The sequence below is a fragment of the Xenopus laevis genome, chromosome 2S (genome assembly GCF_017654675.1).
Source record: "Xenopus laevis strain J_2021 chromosome 2S, Xenopus_laevis_v10.1, whole genome shotgun sequence".
NCBI classification, from domain to species: domain Eukaryota; kingdom Metazoa; phylum Chordata; class Amphibia; order Anura; family Pipidae; genus Xenopus; species Xenopus laevis.
Genome location: NC_054374.1, coordinates 92,803,201 through 92,821,157, shown reverse-complemented (window position 1 = coordinate 92,821,157; position 17,957 = coordinate 92,803,201). Strand labels below are relative to the sequence as shown.

The following is a 17,957-nucleotide window of genomic DNA, read 5'->3' as shown; positions in this document are numbered from 1 at the left end:
CAAAGTCAAAGTAAACTTTGTCATCTCAGCAGTATATGAATACACAGTGAAACTAAATAGACTTTTTGGAATTACTTTATATTTGTGGCTGTTTTTCTTATATTGTTCTTAATTGGTGCCTTTAGTTGATACATTTTTTATCTTGGTCTCTGCTGAGCAAAATGTTTTTCATTAAAGGCAGCTGTTAGAATTGATACAATAGTTGCTAATACTCTAAGATGCTGCTGAGAAATGTATCAACTAAATGTTGCAAAAGTTTAAAGTTTGTGCCTGAATTACTGAGCTGCCAGACCCAAACACTAGAGACAGGAACATTCAACTTTAAAGGGGCAGGAAAGCTACCAAGGAAGTTTATTGCCAATAGATTAGCTACAGCAGTGCACACTAGAACAACATTTTTATTCTTTAGAATGCTTTTCCATACCCGAGTAAACAGCTCTTGACGTGGTCTCTGTTTGTTTAGGATAGCAGCTGCCATATTAGCTTGTTGTGACATCACTTCCTGCCTGAATCTCTCCCTGCGTGCTCATAGCTCTGGGCTCAGATTACAGCAGGGAGGGGAGGAAGGAGGGGCAAACTAAGCATGCTCTAGCCTAAGCCCATGTGTACACAATAGAAGGAAAGAAATGCAGTGTTTCTTTTTACAGAGGACACAGAGGAGCACTACTTTGAGGGTTTACTGGTGTATTTATATAGACCTTTTGTCAGGTAAGTAAATACAATCACTTGGAAAGAAAATACAATCACTTGGGGGTGCCTAACTTTTGGCACCCCAAGGTATAAGATGACTTGCCTTCTCCTTTAATAGAGCCGAGAATCATAAAACTATTAAGTTATACACAGATGAACTGCCACAATCTAAGCTAAATCTCAAATGTTTTTTCCAAAAATATTATTGCTCAAAAAGTTAGCAAGACCAAAAACCATAAAATGCAGTTCTTACCTCCAGGTCACAAAGCAACCAGGTTTTACTGAAGCCAGTTCCTTTGCTGCATTTTTTCACCAATAACTTCAACAACCCAGAATTTATAAAGGCTGTCTGGAGCTCTTCAAAACAGTGATTCTGCAAAACAGCATATTTTTCAGTAAAACTGAATTAAAGTATCGCTTTAACATTCTTTCTGAGGTGATAGAAAAAGGGAGTATGATATCTCCCCAAAATATACTGCATTTTAAATAACTCTAGTATTTTATTAGGAATAATTAAGACGAACAAAATTAACTAATAGCAAGTAAAAGAAAAGTAGGGGAGGTTTGCTTTTCCTGTAGAGTCTTGCAGAGAGGTTTTATAGGTAGTAAATGAGAAGGCTTCAGACTGAGTCATGGCAATCAGATTACAAGTTAAAAAGTAAGCAACCTTTCTTGGACCTCAAGGATGGTGTCTGCAGAATGTCATGCAACCCCACAAGTGTGGGAAGATAACGAGAAATATAAATAGATGGGGTAATACATCTCTATTACAATTTATCCTTCATCTCCTATAATGACAGGCAGATAATATATAAATTCATAAGACCCAGAAATAGCTGTGAATGAGTCATGAAACAGATACACAAAATTAAGTACAAAGAGATAAAAGAAATTTCACAGGTGTTGCCTGTCAGATTGTACTTTGATGCCCAGTATATTACACAGGAACTTATAAGCAAGAAGCACTTTCTAACATGCAATTTATAAATATACTTGGAAAGCCAAGTACCAAATTTATGGATCACTTTCTATATTTATTTAAAAAAACATTGCAGAAAGATATACATTAGAAGTATATATGCTAAGGGTATGCTAAAAAATCCAGAGCTTTTTTTCACACAGATATAAGCTGTCACTATACAAAGGGTAATATAAGAGGTTTGTATGTTTTCCGTGTCATTGTATGGGTCTCTTCCAGGTAATCCAGTTACCTGCTACCATCCAAAACATACAGGAAGGCTAGATGGCTCCTAAAAAAATTGACCAGAATGCGTGTGAACATGATAGGGACCTTATAAACTCCCCTGGGTCAGGGAATCATGTAAATGCTGCACAATATGTTGGTCCTATATAAATAAAAGGAAATGCTAGCACCATATGTTTGTGTAGAGGGTTATTGCCTATATTTTATTATTATTATTAATAATAATAATAATACTAAGGTAGGTTTTATAATAAACTACAGACACATGTGATAGGTTGCCTTTAATTCCTTTTCCTCCAGGATTAATTTATAACTATAGTATATATATTTTCGGTAATATTGTGTTTTGATACTCGAAATCTTTAACTACATTGAGATTTTAAAAATGGCTTTTTTTGGACTGAAAAAGGATGCCACAAATGGGTCCTAATTTTGCATTTCTGAAATATATACACCCACGTAGCTTCAGAAGAGGTATGTAGTTAAATCACATAAAATGGAGTCATCAAATTACAAACTATGGGCTTGATAACTGGAAATCATTACTATGAAACTCCCACCAATTTGAAAAGGAAGTCTCAAATCCAAAGAGCTCACGACATTAAGCACAAGATTACATAGGTCACTTACACTGTCCAATTAAGAATTTATAGAAAAAAACATTTTTCTTGCCAAGTACTAAACTTCAAAGATATTTGTTTCAAGTTAAAGTTAAGCAGTCTTCCTTTTATTCTCCATTAGTTATTTTACCTTTTTTCATCATGTAGACAGTAGAATTCTAAGACAGTGTATCAGCTTGATAGGGATTTATTACAGTAGTAACCAGGTAGAAGTTCATAGTTCAGCCAAAACTGAGGGGGTATGACAAGGAAAGCCTCATTCAATGGAAGGGTGGCAATATGTTTTTAGGTGGCATCCCCCAGTTAATTAAATTGATAAGTTTGCTCTGAATCAACCCTCCTCTTCAAAAAAAATGTTCTTGCTCGGTATCTTTCTAAGTGATGCCATCTTAACTGTAGGCTAGACTTGTGTATGCCCAGTATAGCCCCAAGTTTCTGATTTTACTATACTGCACATGCTTTAAGAAGGTTAATAGTCATAGTCTACATTATGTATGAAGCACATTTCATATTATGCTTGAAACATGTATTTAATTTGTATTTACCTTAAATAATCTTTGAGGGCACTGTATTTTAAAAAAGTATGATTGAAGTTAGGGAAAGGAGAAGGGTCTGTAGGGATTTACATGGTTGTAACATTCTGTAATTTGCATTCCTAACCAAGGGTTTCCCCACTATAAAACTTGACAAGAAAGACTTCTCATCCATGGCTAAAAGTAATAGTTTGTGGGTTCTTTGTTTTCCTATAGACGAAACGGACAACCAGCCTTAAACAGTGTCACATAAAGAAAAAAAGGTTATAACGATTTACAGTATAAGAGGTCAGACAAAAACCCTGCAACAAAAACCCGGCTACAATTCATCAAATGCCAAAATCGTCAGAAGCTTAAAACCAAACCCATGATAACAGGACATGACAAGGCTTGGAATTTTTTTTATAGCTATAGTCACTTTTTTCAAAATTAAAAAACAATCTGTAACACTCAGGTTAGGTTGTTTATTCCTGTGTGAAGAATATCTGGATACCTGTATATAAACAAGGACATACATAACACTAGAGCACCTACTCACTATTTTTAAGAACTAAAATCCAGTTCACTTTTAATAAAGCAGGAAGGCATGGAATAAAATATTCTTCTGGTTTATAATGGTCTGCCAGCTAACTAAATACACTTCCAATACTCGGGAAAACAAATGCCAAGTAATTGTGATTGACTCCAAAACTGCTTTTTACCTTGATTGTTTTATATAATCCTTTGAGACACAACGATAGCACCCAAGTAGCTTCTACTGCTTCTGCACTGCTGTTCTTCAAGCTTGATTTTATTAAGTTACTTGTTATGCATGCAAAGTGTTGAAGATACTTCTTTAGTTGTTCTTGCAAACCTTGAGTTTCAGAGTCACTTTGGTGTATTAGCTGGTTATCTTTCACTGAAAGACAAAGTAAGCAATCTTCGTTATATTATTTCCTATATAAAGTCAAATGTTAATGTGTTTAAAAGATGGACATATTCATCAAAATAAAAAAAAAATTAAAAAATGATGTACCTAAAAACAACATATAGTATTTTAAAATGTATTCCTCAAAAAATAATTGTCTTTTTTTTTGTACATTGTTAGTGCGTTCCTGATATACTTTCTCTTAAGAAAGCTGGTGTTGTGACTACTGATGCCAGTCAAGAGGAAAATCATGGTAGTTAAAAATTACCCTATTTGCTGGTCATTGAATAGGGATGTTTCTGACATACAACGATCACTGACAGACTTCCACACAAATATGCTCAGGCAAAGACTTTTGTACAAAGGTTCACCTGCCACTGGTCCATGTACTGCAGACACATTCATTAGTTAACATTTTAATTGGCGACAGCCAGACTGGGGCCATACTAAAATATCTCAATACAATGGTAAAAATGACAACAATCATAAATGCAGCTTCTTTCAATTATGGTATATAGGAAGAACAATGCCTTGGGAGCAACTGTGATGATGAAACTTTTAGTTTACCACTATCATAACTGGTCTAGATAAACTTCAACTATCAGAGATTCACAAGAGGACTATAATTTGGAGAACACACACCCTAATTAATGATGAGGTGCTAATCCCAGGAAGACTGCCCAAATGAAGCCTCCTTATACATAAATCCAAAAACAAACCATGAGGATAGCATACTCAATAATAAAAAGTGAAAATGTATTTTATCAAAAACACTCACATATCAACAATTGGCCCTAAGCGTTTCGACCACAGGAGTGGTCTTCATTAGGGGAAAAATCCATAAAGTACAAAAAAAGAGATAAAAAGGCCTTTTTATCTCTCTTTTTGTACTTTACGGATTTTTCTCCTGATGAAGACCACTTCTGTGGTCGAAACGCGTAGGGCCAATCACTGGGCCAATTGCTGATATGCGAGTCTTTTTGATGAAATACATTTTTGACTTTTTATTATTGAGTGTGCTATCATCTTGGCATGATAAACAGTCTGAAAGATTCCTATAGACTGCAGGTCATTAGGTGAGGTGAAGAAAATAACCCAAAATATTTAAAACATTAAAATAACTCTATTACTCCAAAACTATATATATATGTATATAATAGATTATCTTGAATGCTTGGAAGCTGTTGTTTTCAAGATAAGGGGTCTTACATAATTTGGATGTCCATACCTCTGGTCTGCTAAAAGGCATTTAAACATTCAGCAAGTACAAGGTACAGTTTTATTATTACAGAGAAAAAACATTTCAAATACTAGAATTATTTCCTTTGTATGGAAGATAGCCTTCCAATAATTTGGAGCTTTCTGTATAACATGTTTCCAGTTAAGGGATTCCATACTTGTATATGAATAAGGGTAAATATTTGACAGAAGATTCTGAGCCTGCTCTTTTGACATTAAGGGGCAGATTTATTAAGGTTCGAATGGTAAATTGAAATTAAATTTTTTGTCGAAACTCACAAATTCAAATTTAAAAGCATCAACTGGAATGTAAATTTGAATGGGAGATTTATAACACCTCGGGCATGGAAACATTTCTAATTCAAATATTCGCCACATAAAACCTGCCAGGTTCATTTACAAGTCAAGGCAGAGATCTGTTGAACCGTCATGACATTCGAGTTTTTTCGTAGGGAAAACTCGATTCAAATTTGATTAAAATTTTTGGGTCGGGACTATTGAATATTAGACGTTCGAGTTATGAGTACATTCAAATTTATTAGAGTAAAATAAATTCACATAAATTCGACCTTTGATAAATAACCCCCTAAGTTTCCATCATTCTGATTCAATACAAAAAGATATTTAGTTTAGTATGTTGTTTCAGTTCACACAGTGGGATGTGGTGTTGCAGGAACAGGTTGCTTTATACAAGAAATGAACATCAGTAAACTGCAGTGTCATAGTAATACACACCTGTTTTCCGCTTTCGTGTTTTAACATCAACAACCACAGCTCGATTTTTCTCAGTAAAATGTTTCAATATAACAACATCATGCGGTTCTTTGGCATTATCTATATACACAGATTTTGTTCCCATACATAAAACCTGAAAAGAGGATATAAACCAAATATAACAAAACTAATAACCAAGAGCAATGAATTTTTATTTTTTTTTAAAAACTGAAGGTAAAAAATACAGTAGCAAGAGTGAGAACAGATCTCTGCGATTCTTCTTTCAAAAGCAAATTCCACAGCATTTAAATTGTTAAATTATGCATTTAAATTGACATCTTACTAATTTCTATCCTGCAATTGTTATTTTTTTAATAAATACATTGTGTTTCATATAAGCCCAGGTGCCTGTAAGTATCTGTTGCCCTAACTGTACCCTATCCAGTCTTTTGTGCCTAAAGTTGAAGTAGCTGTTTCTGGCACTTTAAGTAAGTAGCATGCAAACTCAGCATTAAAGCCCTTGAAACAGCCTAACATATTTTCGATGAAATTACCTGACAAGCACTCCTACCTTCACTTGTCTTTTTAATGACAAAGTCAGTCTCTTGGAGCACCACTGCTTAGTTTTTTGGCAGCAGAAAAAAGAAAGTGCAGCTACAAGACTTTTGTATGCAACTGCTGCTACTGTTTCAGATTCATGCCAAATAATATAAATGTTATCTAAACAATTCAAGCAAGATATCTCACCTCTGGAAATCCAACCAAGACCAGCAATGTAAAGATATTTGTGTTTTTCAGCTGCTGTGGGAGCTCTTTTATACAATGGTCTGCAAATGAGGTGATCACTTCATGCCACTGGGGAGAATCATTTAATTCCCTTAAAATATCAGCCACTGTACAAGCCCAGTCAAGACCTACTTTACTAAAGTGAAAAAAATACATTTTTATTAAACATTGCTGAGTCTAAACATTTTTCAAATGCAACAGCTGAATGCACAGAGAAAACTTAAAGGGGACCTGGCACCCAAAAAAAATATTCAAAATCCTATTTTATCACATTAGTCAAGCTAAATGATCTTTAATTACACAATATAAATTATTTGAATCTTGTTTCCTTCAGTCTGGGAATTCATAATTATAGCAAGCAGGCAGGGGCCATTTTGTGGACACTTATTAAGGCAAGCCTTGCATCATTTCAGAATCATGTTTGTGCACCAGAATGTGGGACCCGATTTTTTAGTTATTTACTAAAATGCGAAAATTTCTTAAAATCATTTTGACCGAATCAAGGGAAAAGACTCTGAATCGTATATGTTTTTTATTTAATTTGATGCCCTAAAACTCAGACAATTTAGGATTATCCCCCAAAAACCACCAACTCTTCAGGTCACTATACAAAACTCATCAGACCATGATATCTTCTAATTGTAAATGGGACGTTTGCCGTTGACTTTTACATGAACTCGGCAGTTCTGAGATGGAGTACGTTTTTATTCTGACTTTTAACACCATCGGGGTTTAATAAGTCACAAAAAATTCACGTTTTTTACTCAGAAAAAATGGTGTTTCCCCTGTAAAAGTCCGACCAGAAAAAAAGCCCAAAAAACGTATTTTAGTAAATAACACCCTAAATGTGCCCTGGTTCTTGGGCAACATTAATATCACTACTGATGATAGAAACAAATAAAGACAACCATAATATGCAAACTAACCTGTCCAGACACAAAGCTCCTAAAGTAAACAGCAGCTGGGTAGTAATCCAGCCTTCTGGCATTGTGCTACCATCAAAAGTAGCTTGTATGTCGCACTTGGAAGATAGAACTTTGTTAACAGCAACATCAACATCAGCTGGTGGCAGTCTAAGGATTAGCTGTCCCAGCAGACCCAAGGTTAAATGGTAAGACTTGTTTAAATGTCCAGCATTGGATATAACGACCTGGAACATCAGTGGGAGTACATGCTGTAAATTTATTATACACACCGGGGAACCCTGTAAAAAAAAAACATTTAAAAAAAAAAAACAGGTATTAACTTCTAGTACCAACTGTATCTGTTATTTTTGTATGCTGTCTAAAGATAGATATATTATAATCAACTGACAATCTGTCACATGCTTGTTTTAAGTTGTGAATATGTGTTATTACATGATTTTACCATATTTTGCATGTAGCATACACAAGCCTTGGTAATTTATTTTGTATTAAAGATTCTGTTTTCAGGCCACTTGAACTTAACCTACCCACATATCACTATGCAAACTACCAGCACTCTCAAAAAAGACGTGTAAACGGCTGCCTGGGTGCAATCCTTATGTATTCAATCGTAATACAGTCCATAAAAGAAGCACTCTTAGGTCTTATGAAAAAATCAAAAAAGTATCCATCATAGTTAACAATTCCACTATCACCCCCTCTCCCCAGGCCCGGTGCCTTGGGGTTGTCCTAGATTCTGCCCTGTCATTCACTCCTCATATCCAGTCACTTATTAAATCCTGTCACTTCCACCTAAGGAACATATCCAAAATAAGATCATTTATCACCCAAGACCCTGCCAAAATTCTTATTCACTCTCTCATCATATCGCGTCTAGACTACTGTAACTCTCTTTTAATTGGCCTCCCTCTCCAGAGACTGTCACCTCTCCATTCCATAATGAACACTGCTGCGAGGCTCATACACCTCAGCAACCGCTCCTCCTCTGCCTCGCCATTCTGTCAATCCCTGCACAGGCTTCCGTTACCTTTCAGAATCAAATTCAAATTAATGACACTGACTTTCAAAGCACTTCATAACTCTGCCCCACCCTACATCTCTGAACTCATCTCTTTATACTCACCCAATCGCTTACTACGCTCCTCTACTGACCTGCTACTCAACTCTTCTCTCATTACCTCCTCACATGCTCGCATTCAAGACTTTGCAAGGGCTGCACCCCTCCTCTGGAACACTCTCCCACGGTCTGTCCGACTTTCTCCCAACCTTTCTGCTTTCAAGAAATCTCTGAAAACGCACTTCTTTCGAGAAGCCTACCCTCACTCTGCTTAACTACCAAACGCAACACCAGATACAATACCACATTTCTCACCAACTTAATTCGATCTTGCCCACTCCCACACCTTGTGTATTACTCCCTTCCCTTTAGACTGTATGCATAGGGCCTTCCTCACCTTTTTGTACCTGTATTGATTGTGATGTTTGTTACTCCATATGCTCTATGTATGTAATTCATGTGATGTAGTTGTATAATCACATTTACTTTACAGTGCTACGCAATATGTTGGCGCTATATAAATACATGTTAATAATAATGTGTTTATTTTAGGCACATAAAACGAACGTTTCAGCTGTGGCACCAGCCTTTCTCAAAGCGATTTAACAATACAAAAAAAAACCGGTTCATATACAGGAAGTGGCAAACAGAGGGTGTGTCAAGCAGGGAGTGTGTGACGTGTATCCAGACAATTGGATAATATGTGAAACTGCAAAATTCAAACAGGCCTATCATCACCAATGCTATAACCATTTCAATCAATATCAAATCACCCTAATCACATAAGCCAGTCGTTGATCGGCTTCACAAGGTTCAACATATGTGTCAGTATTTATCGGGATCTTGTTTCTTCCCTTTTTAGGGGCTCGATCGTACTCTGATACTTGTTCTCAAGCATGCGAGAGACCACTAGCTATTCCGATCATTGCCCCTGTCAGGTCACTGCTGATCGCTGCTCAGTGCGTGCTGTGTGTTAAATAGGGATGCACCGAAACCACTATTTTGGATTTGGCCGAACCCTTTGTGAAAGATTCGACCGAATACCGAACCCTAATTTGCATATGCAAATTAGGGGTGGGAAGGGGGGGGGAAAATGGAACTTCCTTGTTTTCTGACAAAAAGTCACATGATTTCCCTCCCCACCCCTAATTTGCATATGCAAATTAGGATTCAGATTCGGCCGAATCCGAATCCTGCTGAAAAAGGCCGAATCCTGGCCGAATCGAATCCTGGATTCGGTGCATCCCTAGTTTTAAATTCATTTCTCTGTTGGCTGTTTCACTCAGTGCTGTCAAACTTCCATCTCTGGACCCACAGGTCCCCTTCTCACGCCGATAGATTATTGCAGATATCTCCGTTGTCACTGGGCATGAATCTCCCATATTGTCTCAGCGCAGGTGGGCGCCTCATGACACACAGACCCGATCGTACGAATCGAGGATTCGTAAGATTTTCGGATCGTGTGTGGCGTGTGCCGACATCTTTTGTCTGGCGGAGATCGGTCGTTTGGTCAGGTTTGCTTTTGACCCGACCGATCCCGCCGGAGCTCATGGCACATCGTAATCTGATCATTCGGCCATATGGCCGAACAATCAGATTAACCCCGATATAGCCATGCCTGTTAATGGCATATTGGGGAAAGATCCGCTCGTTTGGCAACATCGCCAAACGAGCGGATCTTTGCATCTATGGCCACCTTTACTCATTACATGCATAATGTCAGTATATATACAGTAGGTACTTATCGTGTTCCACTGGTTTCTATAAAGTTGTAACAATCAGTATCTCATCAGAATGTCTTCTCCACATGATAGGCTCTGGTATTCTGTTTGTCAATGTACTCAATTGTCACTTGTAGCTGTATGGAGCGTTGGAGACCATTTCATTAAATCCCTTCGGGCTTAATGTGTTGAGTTTGTGAATCCAACAGTTCTCTTTGTAGGAGTAATTTCTCGCGATTCCCCCCCCCCCATGTCGGTGGGGGGACATGATCTATGAGCATACATCTCAAACTCGCCAGAGTGTGTCGTTGTTGTAGAAAGTGCAGGGCCACTGTCCGCCTTGCCAGTCTCCAGGGCTGTCTGTATGGCTGACCGGTGGTTCGCCATACGTTCCCGGAAAGTGGTGATCGTCTTGCCTACGTACAGTAGGCCACGCGGTCACTTAACAAAATATACAACAAACTTGGTAGTGCATGTAAGTCTGAAGTTGATGTTAATCGGCCTCCCCTTATGTGGATGGTTGAAACTAGATCCCACCATCAGGTTGCTGCACGTGATGCAGGATGGACACTTAAAACAGCCTTTTTTCTGTGTGTTCAACCACGTCGTAGGGAGATCTGTTTGATAGCAATGTTGCGGATCGGTTTTCACTAGGATGTCTCAAAGATTTCTGTCTCTTCTATACGTGATACGCAGTTGTGTTCTGAATATTGGAGGCTGTGTCCCATCCCTCTCGAGGACAGACCAATGATCTCTGATTTTACAAAAGGCCTTTTGTCGGATGTATATGTCGTCAAAAACCATAATCATTCTTGTGTTGCATCACCGCTGCTAGATGTAGGAACTGCAAGTAGTGTGCCCTGTGTATATTGTAGCACTCGTTGTTTGCACTTTAATAATTTATTCAGTTTGTAACCACGTTGGAGGAACCGTTCCATCAGGTCATCAAGTTGATGGAGTAGTTGATCTAACTCAGAATTGTTGCGCATATATGCTTATATTTATGGATACACATCATGATTGAAGATGATTACTTATATGTGACTAAAGCGGTTTAGATTTATTGAATCGGTTATGTTGAGTGGGTAAATATACTTGATAACTAGCTTGGTGTCCTTCTGCCACACGGTTTTCCTTTTACATACATTGTTTCCTGTTTCACTTTGGGAACACTTACACAGTATGGACACTTTGATATATATTGCTACACTGGTAATTATGTTTTATTCAAACGTTTGATACTAAGTGATTGGCCCGCCTGGCTTATGTGATTAGGGTGATTTGATATTGATTGAAATGGTTATAGCACTGGTGATGATAGGCCAGTTTGAATTCTGCAGTTTCACATATTATACAATTGTATGGATAAACGTCACACACTCCCTGCTTGACACGCCCTCTGTTTGCCACTTCCTGTATATGAACCGTTTTTTTTTTGTATTGTTAAATCACTTTGAGAAAGGCTGGTGCCACAGCCGAAACTTTAGTTTTTTGTGGATAAAATAAACACTTTTTTGATTTTTTCATAAGACCTGAGAGAACTCCTTTTGTGGACTTATATATATATATATATATCATCTAATGATCAAAACCTGAGGAACGTGCATAGGGCTGGAAAAATGGGTGGGCAGCAGAGGAATGTGCCTAGAACACAATGGCGAGCAGGGGGCGCCAGTCAAGTACTGTACATTAGTCATGGGACCTTGAATTTCCCCACTGCCCCCTCTTCTTTTACTATCCCAGTTTTGTATGTTTTACAAACAGCTTCACAGTAATATTAATTAAGGTTAACACTTTCAAAACAGTTTTAAGAATGTTGCATTAAATAAATGCAGCATACAACAAATTACATCAACATGAAATACAATGTTCTGTATACCATGTCTGCAGCATAGTAGTGCTTACCGATTTCAGGGGAGGCAACATGGCTGCTATGAGACCTAAAATTCTTTCTTGGGAGCATTCAGAAAATACTTCATCTGTACTTGGGATAAGTGGCTTGTTGACTATATGTTTCCTGGTTAAATCCCCGGTAACTATTTGAAAAGTTGGAAAATCATTACTCAGTATATTCTGATTACAATACATCAAAAAGTGCATTAACAGGTGATGACCCACATATAAGCTACAATACATACATCACTTGTTGCAACAATGCATAAAAATAATTCAGTCTTACATAAGAACATCTCTGTAGGATTCCCTGCAGGGTTCTCCTCAACTTCTTGAACTTCTTTAGCAGACAAGACTTTATCTCTCATATCTTTATCAGATACTTCTTTAACCTGCAGGTAAGAAAAAGTTTCTTCCTCAAAAACAAGAATTTAATTCTGAGATATATGAAACATGAATGGATATTTGTACAACATACAAAAGACACTCAATCTAACAAATGACAAATTGCACAACAAAGACATATTAGGCTTGCTTTCGGACTAGTGTGTATAGATTAAATATGCTTTAATACACGTACAACTGATTTGTCTGGGTATGCATGTTAGGACATTGCTATCTAAAGTTAGAACTAAAATTAGACAGTAAGTAATAGGCTCTGCATGATATCCATTAGGCTCATAGATACAGCAACCTAAAAGTCTTTAGATATTCCCATCTATGTTTTCTCTAAACAGATTTCCCCTCAGCCAAGGTGAAAAATCAATTCTCTGATAGTTGGATCCCCGTGTAACATCTATAAACTTCCAAGAATTAAATTTTGATGAATATGGCAGACTGCACCTGGTTTCTTTGCAGCCATGCAGAACATATATGAACTAACTAACAATGAATGATGTAGCTTCTGCACATCTTACATGTGTTTCATTGGGTTTACGTCAGGCTTTGAGCATCTTCTCTGTTTGTTATGGGAGGCACCCCCAACTATTATCAGGAAAAAATTAGGCAGATATCAACTGGAGAGGTTTGAAAATCCTGTCAGACGAGGAGTGCATTGGCACGTTAATGCAGTCCTTGTCAGGGGCTGCTGCCACCTGAGACCCTATGCCGACCCCTCTGTGCGTTTAAAACTTCAGCGCCGGAGCGGGTTAAAGGATGGCCCCATCGCTAGTGCAATGAGCACGATCGCACTCTCTGCACTAGTGTTCCCTTTTTGCTGCCCATTGTAAGTTGCCGCTCGCTACAGCCTTAGGCAAGGTTCTCAGGAGTGCCCCTAGTCCTTGTGCAATATTGCATTCTCTGTACTCCTAGCTCTGATTTGTGAAACAAAGGTCTCAAAACAGCTGATCTAAGGTAGATATGGCTTCTTTTACGTTGTTATAAGTCAGCCACAGAGCGCAGAAAGGGGGAAATTTCCTAGGCTAAGCACTATGCTAGGAAGACACAGAGGTGAATTAATACTTACCTTGTCTAGCATTAAATCTGCCTTGGATTCATCAGTTTTATTGCTAGGCAGGTCACTCTGGTTAAATCCTTCCGGTTTGTTCGAAGAAGTTTTACGTTCAGAAAAGGATTTGCTGTTGCTCCACACAGAAAGTAAAGAAGACATTCTAAGTCCTAAAATGTCAAAATAACATTATTAAGTAATCTTAATGTGGAATATTGCTATTTGCCTACATGTAGTCTATAAAAACTCATAAAGTGGTTAGAATTTTAATTCTAAGCAACTTTCCTAGAGTATAAGCAGAGGTACTTAATTTTACCTAAGAAAACTGGGAAAATGTATTGACTCGAGTATAAACCTAGGGTGAGAAATGCATTTTAGGACATGTTCAGCAGAACACACGCTCCTGCTTGTTGTTGTAATCTCCCCCCTTGTGGCTTGATCCTCATCCCCTCTCAGCTCTCGTCACTCAGTCCTCCCTCCCCAGCCCTTCCCCTCCGTGCTCAAAGCTGACATGACAATGCTAGCTCACGAACTTGAACGCAGAGCACAGAAGGTTAAGAGGGGAAGGGCTGAGGAGGGAGGACTGAGTGACGAGAGCAGAGAGGGGAGGGGCTGAGGGCTAAGGAAGGAGGATCAAGCCACGAGGGGGGAGATTACAACAACAAGTATGGGCAGCACAGAGGAGTCACTGCATGCTTCAGATCAGTTAGTAAGCATACCGGTATACTTTTTATATAGCAGAGCGCATGCAGGAGTGTGTGTTCTGCTAAACATGTCCTATCTGTACATTTGCGCAGATCAGCTAACTCAAGTATAAGCCAAGGTAGACTTTTTCAGCACTTTTTGGGTGCTGAAAAACTCGGCTTATACTCGAGTATATATGGTTTTTCCAATAGTTTTAAAGTTGCTTGTAAAAGTAATTGCAACTGAAAGCAATACTGTATGTATTACTAACTGTCCTCTTGTCAGCTAGCTTCTGAAACATTGTTTCAGAAGAACCAGTAGTTTAGAGAACATAAATATCACATTAAATAATGCATTTAGTAGTAAATATATTTACAAACAACTTTAAAAACATTTCTTTCATTATGCAAAAATAATTTCTTAGATGGAGACCTCCTTTAAAAGGTTTTACCAAATTGTCAAATTTGTCATGGTGTGGCATTTATAAATAAACAGCTTATCTAGTTGTGATAAGAACTGGTTAGTGCTGGTATAAGCAAAATTATATTCATACTGTATGTCAACAAACCAAATAAAGAGACATAATGGGGGATATTTATTAGAGTCCAATTTTTTATGGTCAGAGTTTTAAAGGGGAAAGGACCATTTTTTTCGGAGGAAAAAAAATCTAATGTGTCATGATTTATTAAACCCTGATGCTGCTGATAGTCTGAATAAAAAAGTACTACATTAAAATTTCCAAACAAGGGCTTGCACACAAACAAACATACAAGGTGATATTTTAAAAAAGAATTGTATTTGCATAATGGTAGAACAGTAGTACAATATTACAGAATATAAACAAACCCACTAGGCAATTTATGTCATACAAATCAGTTCAATTAACATAGCATAAGGATATAAATACATACCACCTTGGTGCAATTAAAAGGTAAAGGAAGGCGATATACTGGCCACAGAATGAGAATTACCCCTTTTTCGAGGGGAATTCTCCCTGTTGTATCATTGTGCTAGAGTCCTGCGCAATCCGCAACCCGGACCCGCATTCTTACCCGCTTGGAACCGCTACCCGATCCTACCCGCAAGTACCTTATCCGCAACCCAGGCCCGCGACCCCCTGACCATCAAGAATCAGGAAGTGCTGTCATTGTAAACCAGACGTGACATCATCGGAAGTAGACATGATCCGAAAAAGGAGTAAATATCGCTACTAAGAAGACCCGCGGCCCGACCCGCGGCTTTACTCGCACCCAGAACTTCTCCCCTCAACCTGCAAGGTACCGCATTGTGCAAATACAATTCTTTTTTAAAATACAATCTTGTATGTTTGTTTGTGTGCAAGCCCTTGTTTGGAAAATGAATGTGTTTTATGGCCTTATAAGCCTTTTTGGCTTATTGCACCTATATCTAAATTTATAGGAACATTTTTGAGTGAAATTTTGAAGTGCCCTCCACTGATTTACATTTAAAAAAGTACTCCATGTCAAATCTGCCAAGGTCATTTGGAAATCAATAGCAGATATCCCGTTTACAATTGTAAAATATCATGATCTGCGCTGGGTTTTGTACAATCCAAATAATTTGTTGCTTTTGGGTCATAATCTTAAAAAACTATTTGGATTTTTTCACGATTTTAGAGAGTCTTTTCCCGCACCAGATTTTTTTGGAATTAATTTATTGATAAACATGGTAAAAATGTGGATGGGAGTTTAGTCAAAGTGGTTTTAAGAAAATAATTTAACAAATTTTTGTTTTTAGTAAATAACCCTCTACATGTTTGTTGGAGATTACCTTTTCCTTTTTGTGTTTTCATCAAACAGTTGGCAACTAGATCAGTGCAATTTGCTTGTAGGAGTCGAGCACTGGATACAACATTGGAATCAAGCTTTTCCCCTTCTATTTCTCCTTCACTTGCCAAATCAGAACAATACAGAGCCAGAGCAGTAAATAGAAGCCAGGAATAGTTGTGTATATACGGCTGAATTAGCTTCTGATGATCACGTATTCTGCTAGTTACCATTGGATAAATTGTGATGCTGTGAGTTGGCAAATGACTGAAAGTATAGTATAAATACATTGTAAGTACCAAACAATGGAAATATCAGTGACATGATTATTACATTTATCTGACATGATGTTTGACATGGGGCTAGACATAGTCAGTTTTCTAGCTGCCCCCAGTCATGACTTGTGCTCTTAAGTCACTCTTTACTGCTGTACTGCAAGTTGAAGAGATAAAACCCCCTCCCTTTCCCACCCAGCAGCCTAACAAAAGAACAATGGGAAGGTAACCAGATAACAGCTCCCTAACACGTGATAACAGCTCCCTGGTAGATCTAAGAACAGCACTCAATAGCAAAATCCAGGTCCCACTGCAACACCTTCAATTAGATTGAGTAGGAGAAACAACAGCCTGCCAGAAAGCAGTTCAATCAAAGCAGTTCCATCCTAAAGTGCGGTCTATTTCTCAAAGCACATGACCAGGTACAATGACCTGAGATGGCTGCCTACACAACAATATTACAACTTAAAAAAATATATAGTTGCTGGTTCAGGAATAAAGTTTTACATGGTAGAATGAATTGTAATGTAAACAGTGTAATTTAGAAATAAAAACGACACCACAAAAATCATGACAGAATCCCATTAAATACAATCTAAACCAGATGCTAAAATTGTATTATGTAAGGCTCCTCTGAAGATGGAACACTAGATGGGACTATGTTCAGTAAAAGATTACTAAACACTGTAGAGCTAATTGCATACAAACAGCAACAACATGTGTAGAGAGACAAACAAACCAGTAAGGCAAATAAAATAAAATTAATACATTCAATATATTGGTGTAACTGGCTCTTAAAAACAGTGAACAACTTAAAAATTTAAAATTATTAGTATATTTTCAGAGAGCTGTGGCCTAAATGATGAACTTCAGGCATGTTGAAATCCTCCAACACCGTTATAAAACATTCTAATTTAATAACTACTCTAGACATCATATGTGGTATACAGAATATTAAGTAGCATGCAAATGGCTGGACAACAATGTAATAGTAGTAACACTAAAAACCCTTTTCAAAGGTAATGCTGTTCATTTGCTTTTACCTGCACACAGGGAGACAAGCCTATAAAAAGAGGATTTTACCTTTCAGAGTATCTCATTGCCACATAACATCCATAGCAGAGGTCAAAGTCATCACAAACATTGCAGTTGATTCTGTGACCTATAATAAGTCCCTGGCAGTAATCACATGCATATTCCATATTAACCATTTCATGATCATCTTCATGACCCTCAGGTTTCATTCCTCCTGCCAAAAATAAAGATTACTGCTGTAAATGCATAGTCCTCAATGCTACCACATTGTACACATTGTTTCCAAATACACCAAAACCTTTTTATTCTTTTCTTTTATTCAGCCCTTTAAATGTAAATAAACACTGAAACACATTTTTTGTTTAAAAAAAAAAAAAAAAAAAAAAGCTATAGTGGCATTAATAAATATCATGTGGAAAAACAATCCAACCAGAAACTA

The 17,957-nt window shown here is 37.5% G+C and overlaps 1 protein-coding gene across 1 annotated transcript in view; it reads right to left on the bottom strand.

The window, feature by feature from the left end:
• zzef1.S (zinc finger, ZZ-type with EF-hand domain 1 S homeolog) overlaps window positions 1–17,957 on the bottom strand; it is a 93,178-nt gene that overhangs the window by 17,396 nt on the left and 57,825 nt on the right. The window contains exons 35-44 of the mRNA XM_018249696.2: window positions 17,567–17,732; window positions 16,213–16,475; window positions 13,756–13,907; window positions 12,577–12,682; window positions 12,303–12,433; window positions 7,620–7,897; window positions 6,655–6,829; window positions 5,929–6,061; window positions 3,749–3,945; window positions 944–1,063 (exon numbers count right to left, since the gene is read on the bottom strand). Of these exons, the coding sequence (XP_018105185.1) occupies window positions 944–1,063; window positions 3,749–3,945; window positions 5,929–6,061; window positions 6,655–6,829; window positions 7,620–7,897; window positions 12,303–12,433; window positions 12,577–12,682; window positions 13,756–13,907; window positions 16,213–16,475; window positions 17,567–17,732 (1,721 nt within the window). The remainder of the gene's footprint in view (window positions 1–943; window positions 1,064–3,748; window positions 3,946–5,928; window positions 6,062–6,654; window positions 6,830–7,619; window positions 7,898–12,302; window positions 12,434–12,576; window positions 12,683–13,755; window positions 13,908–16,212; window positions 16,476–17,566; window positions 17,733–17,957) is intronic.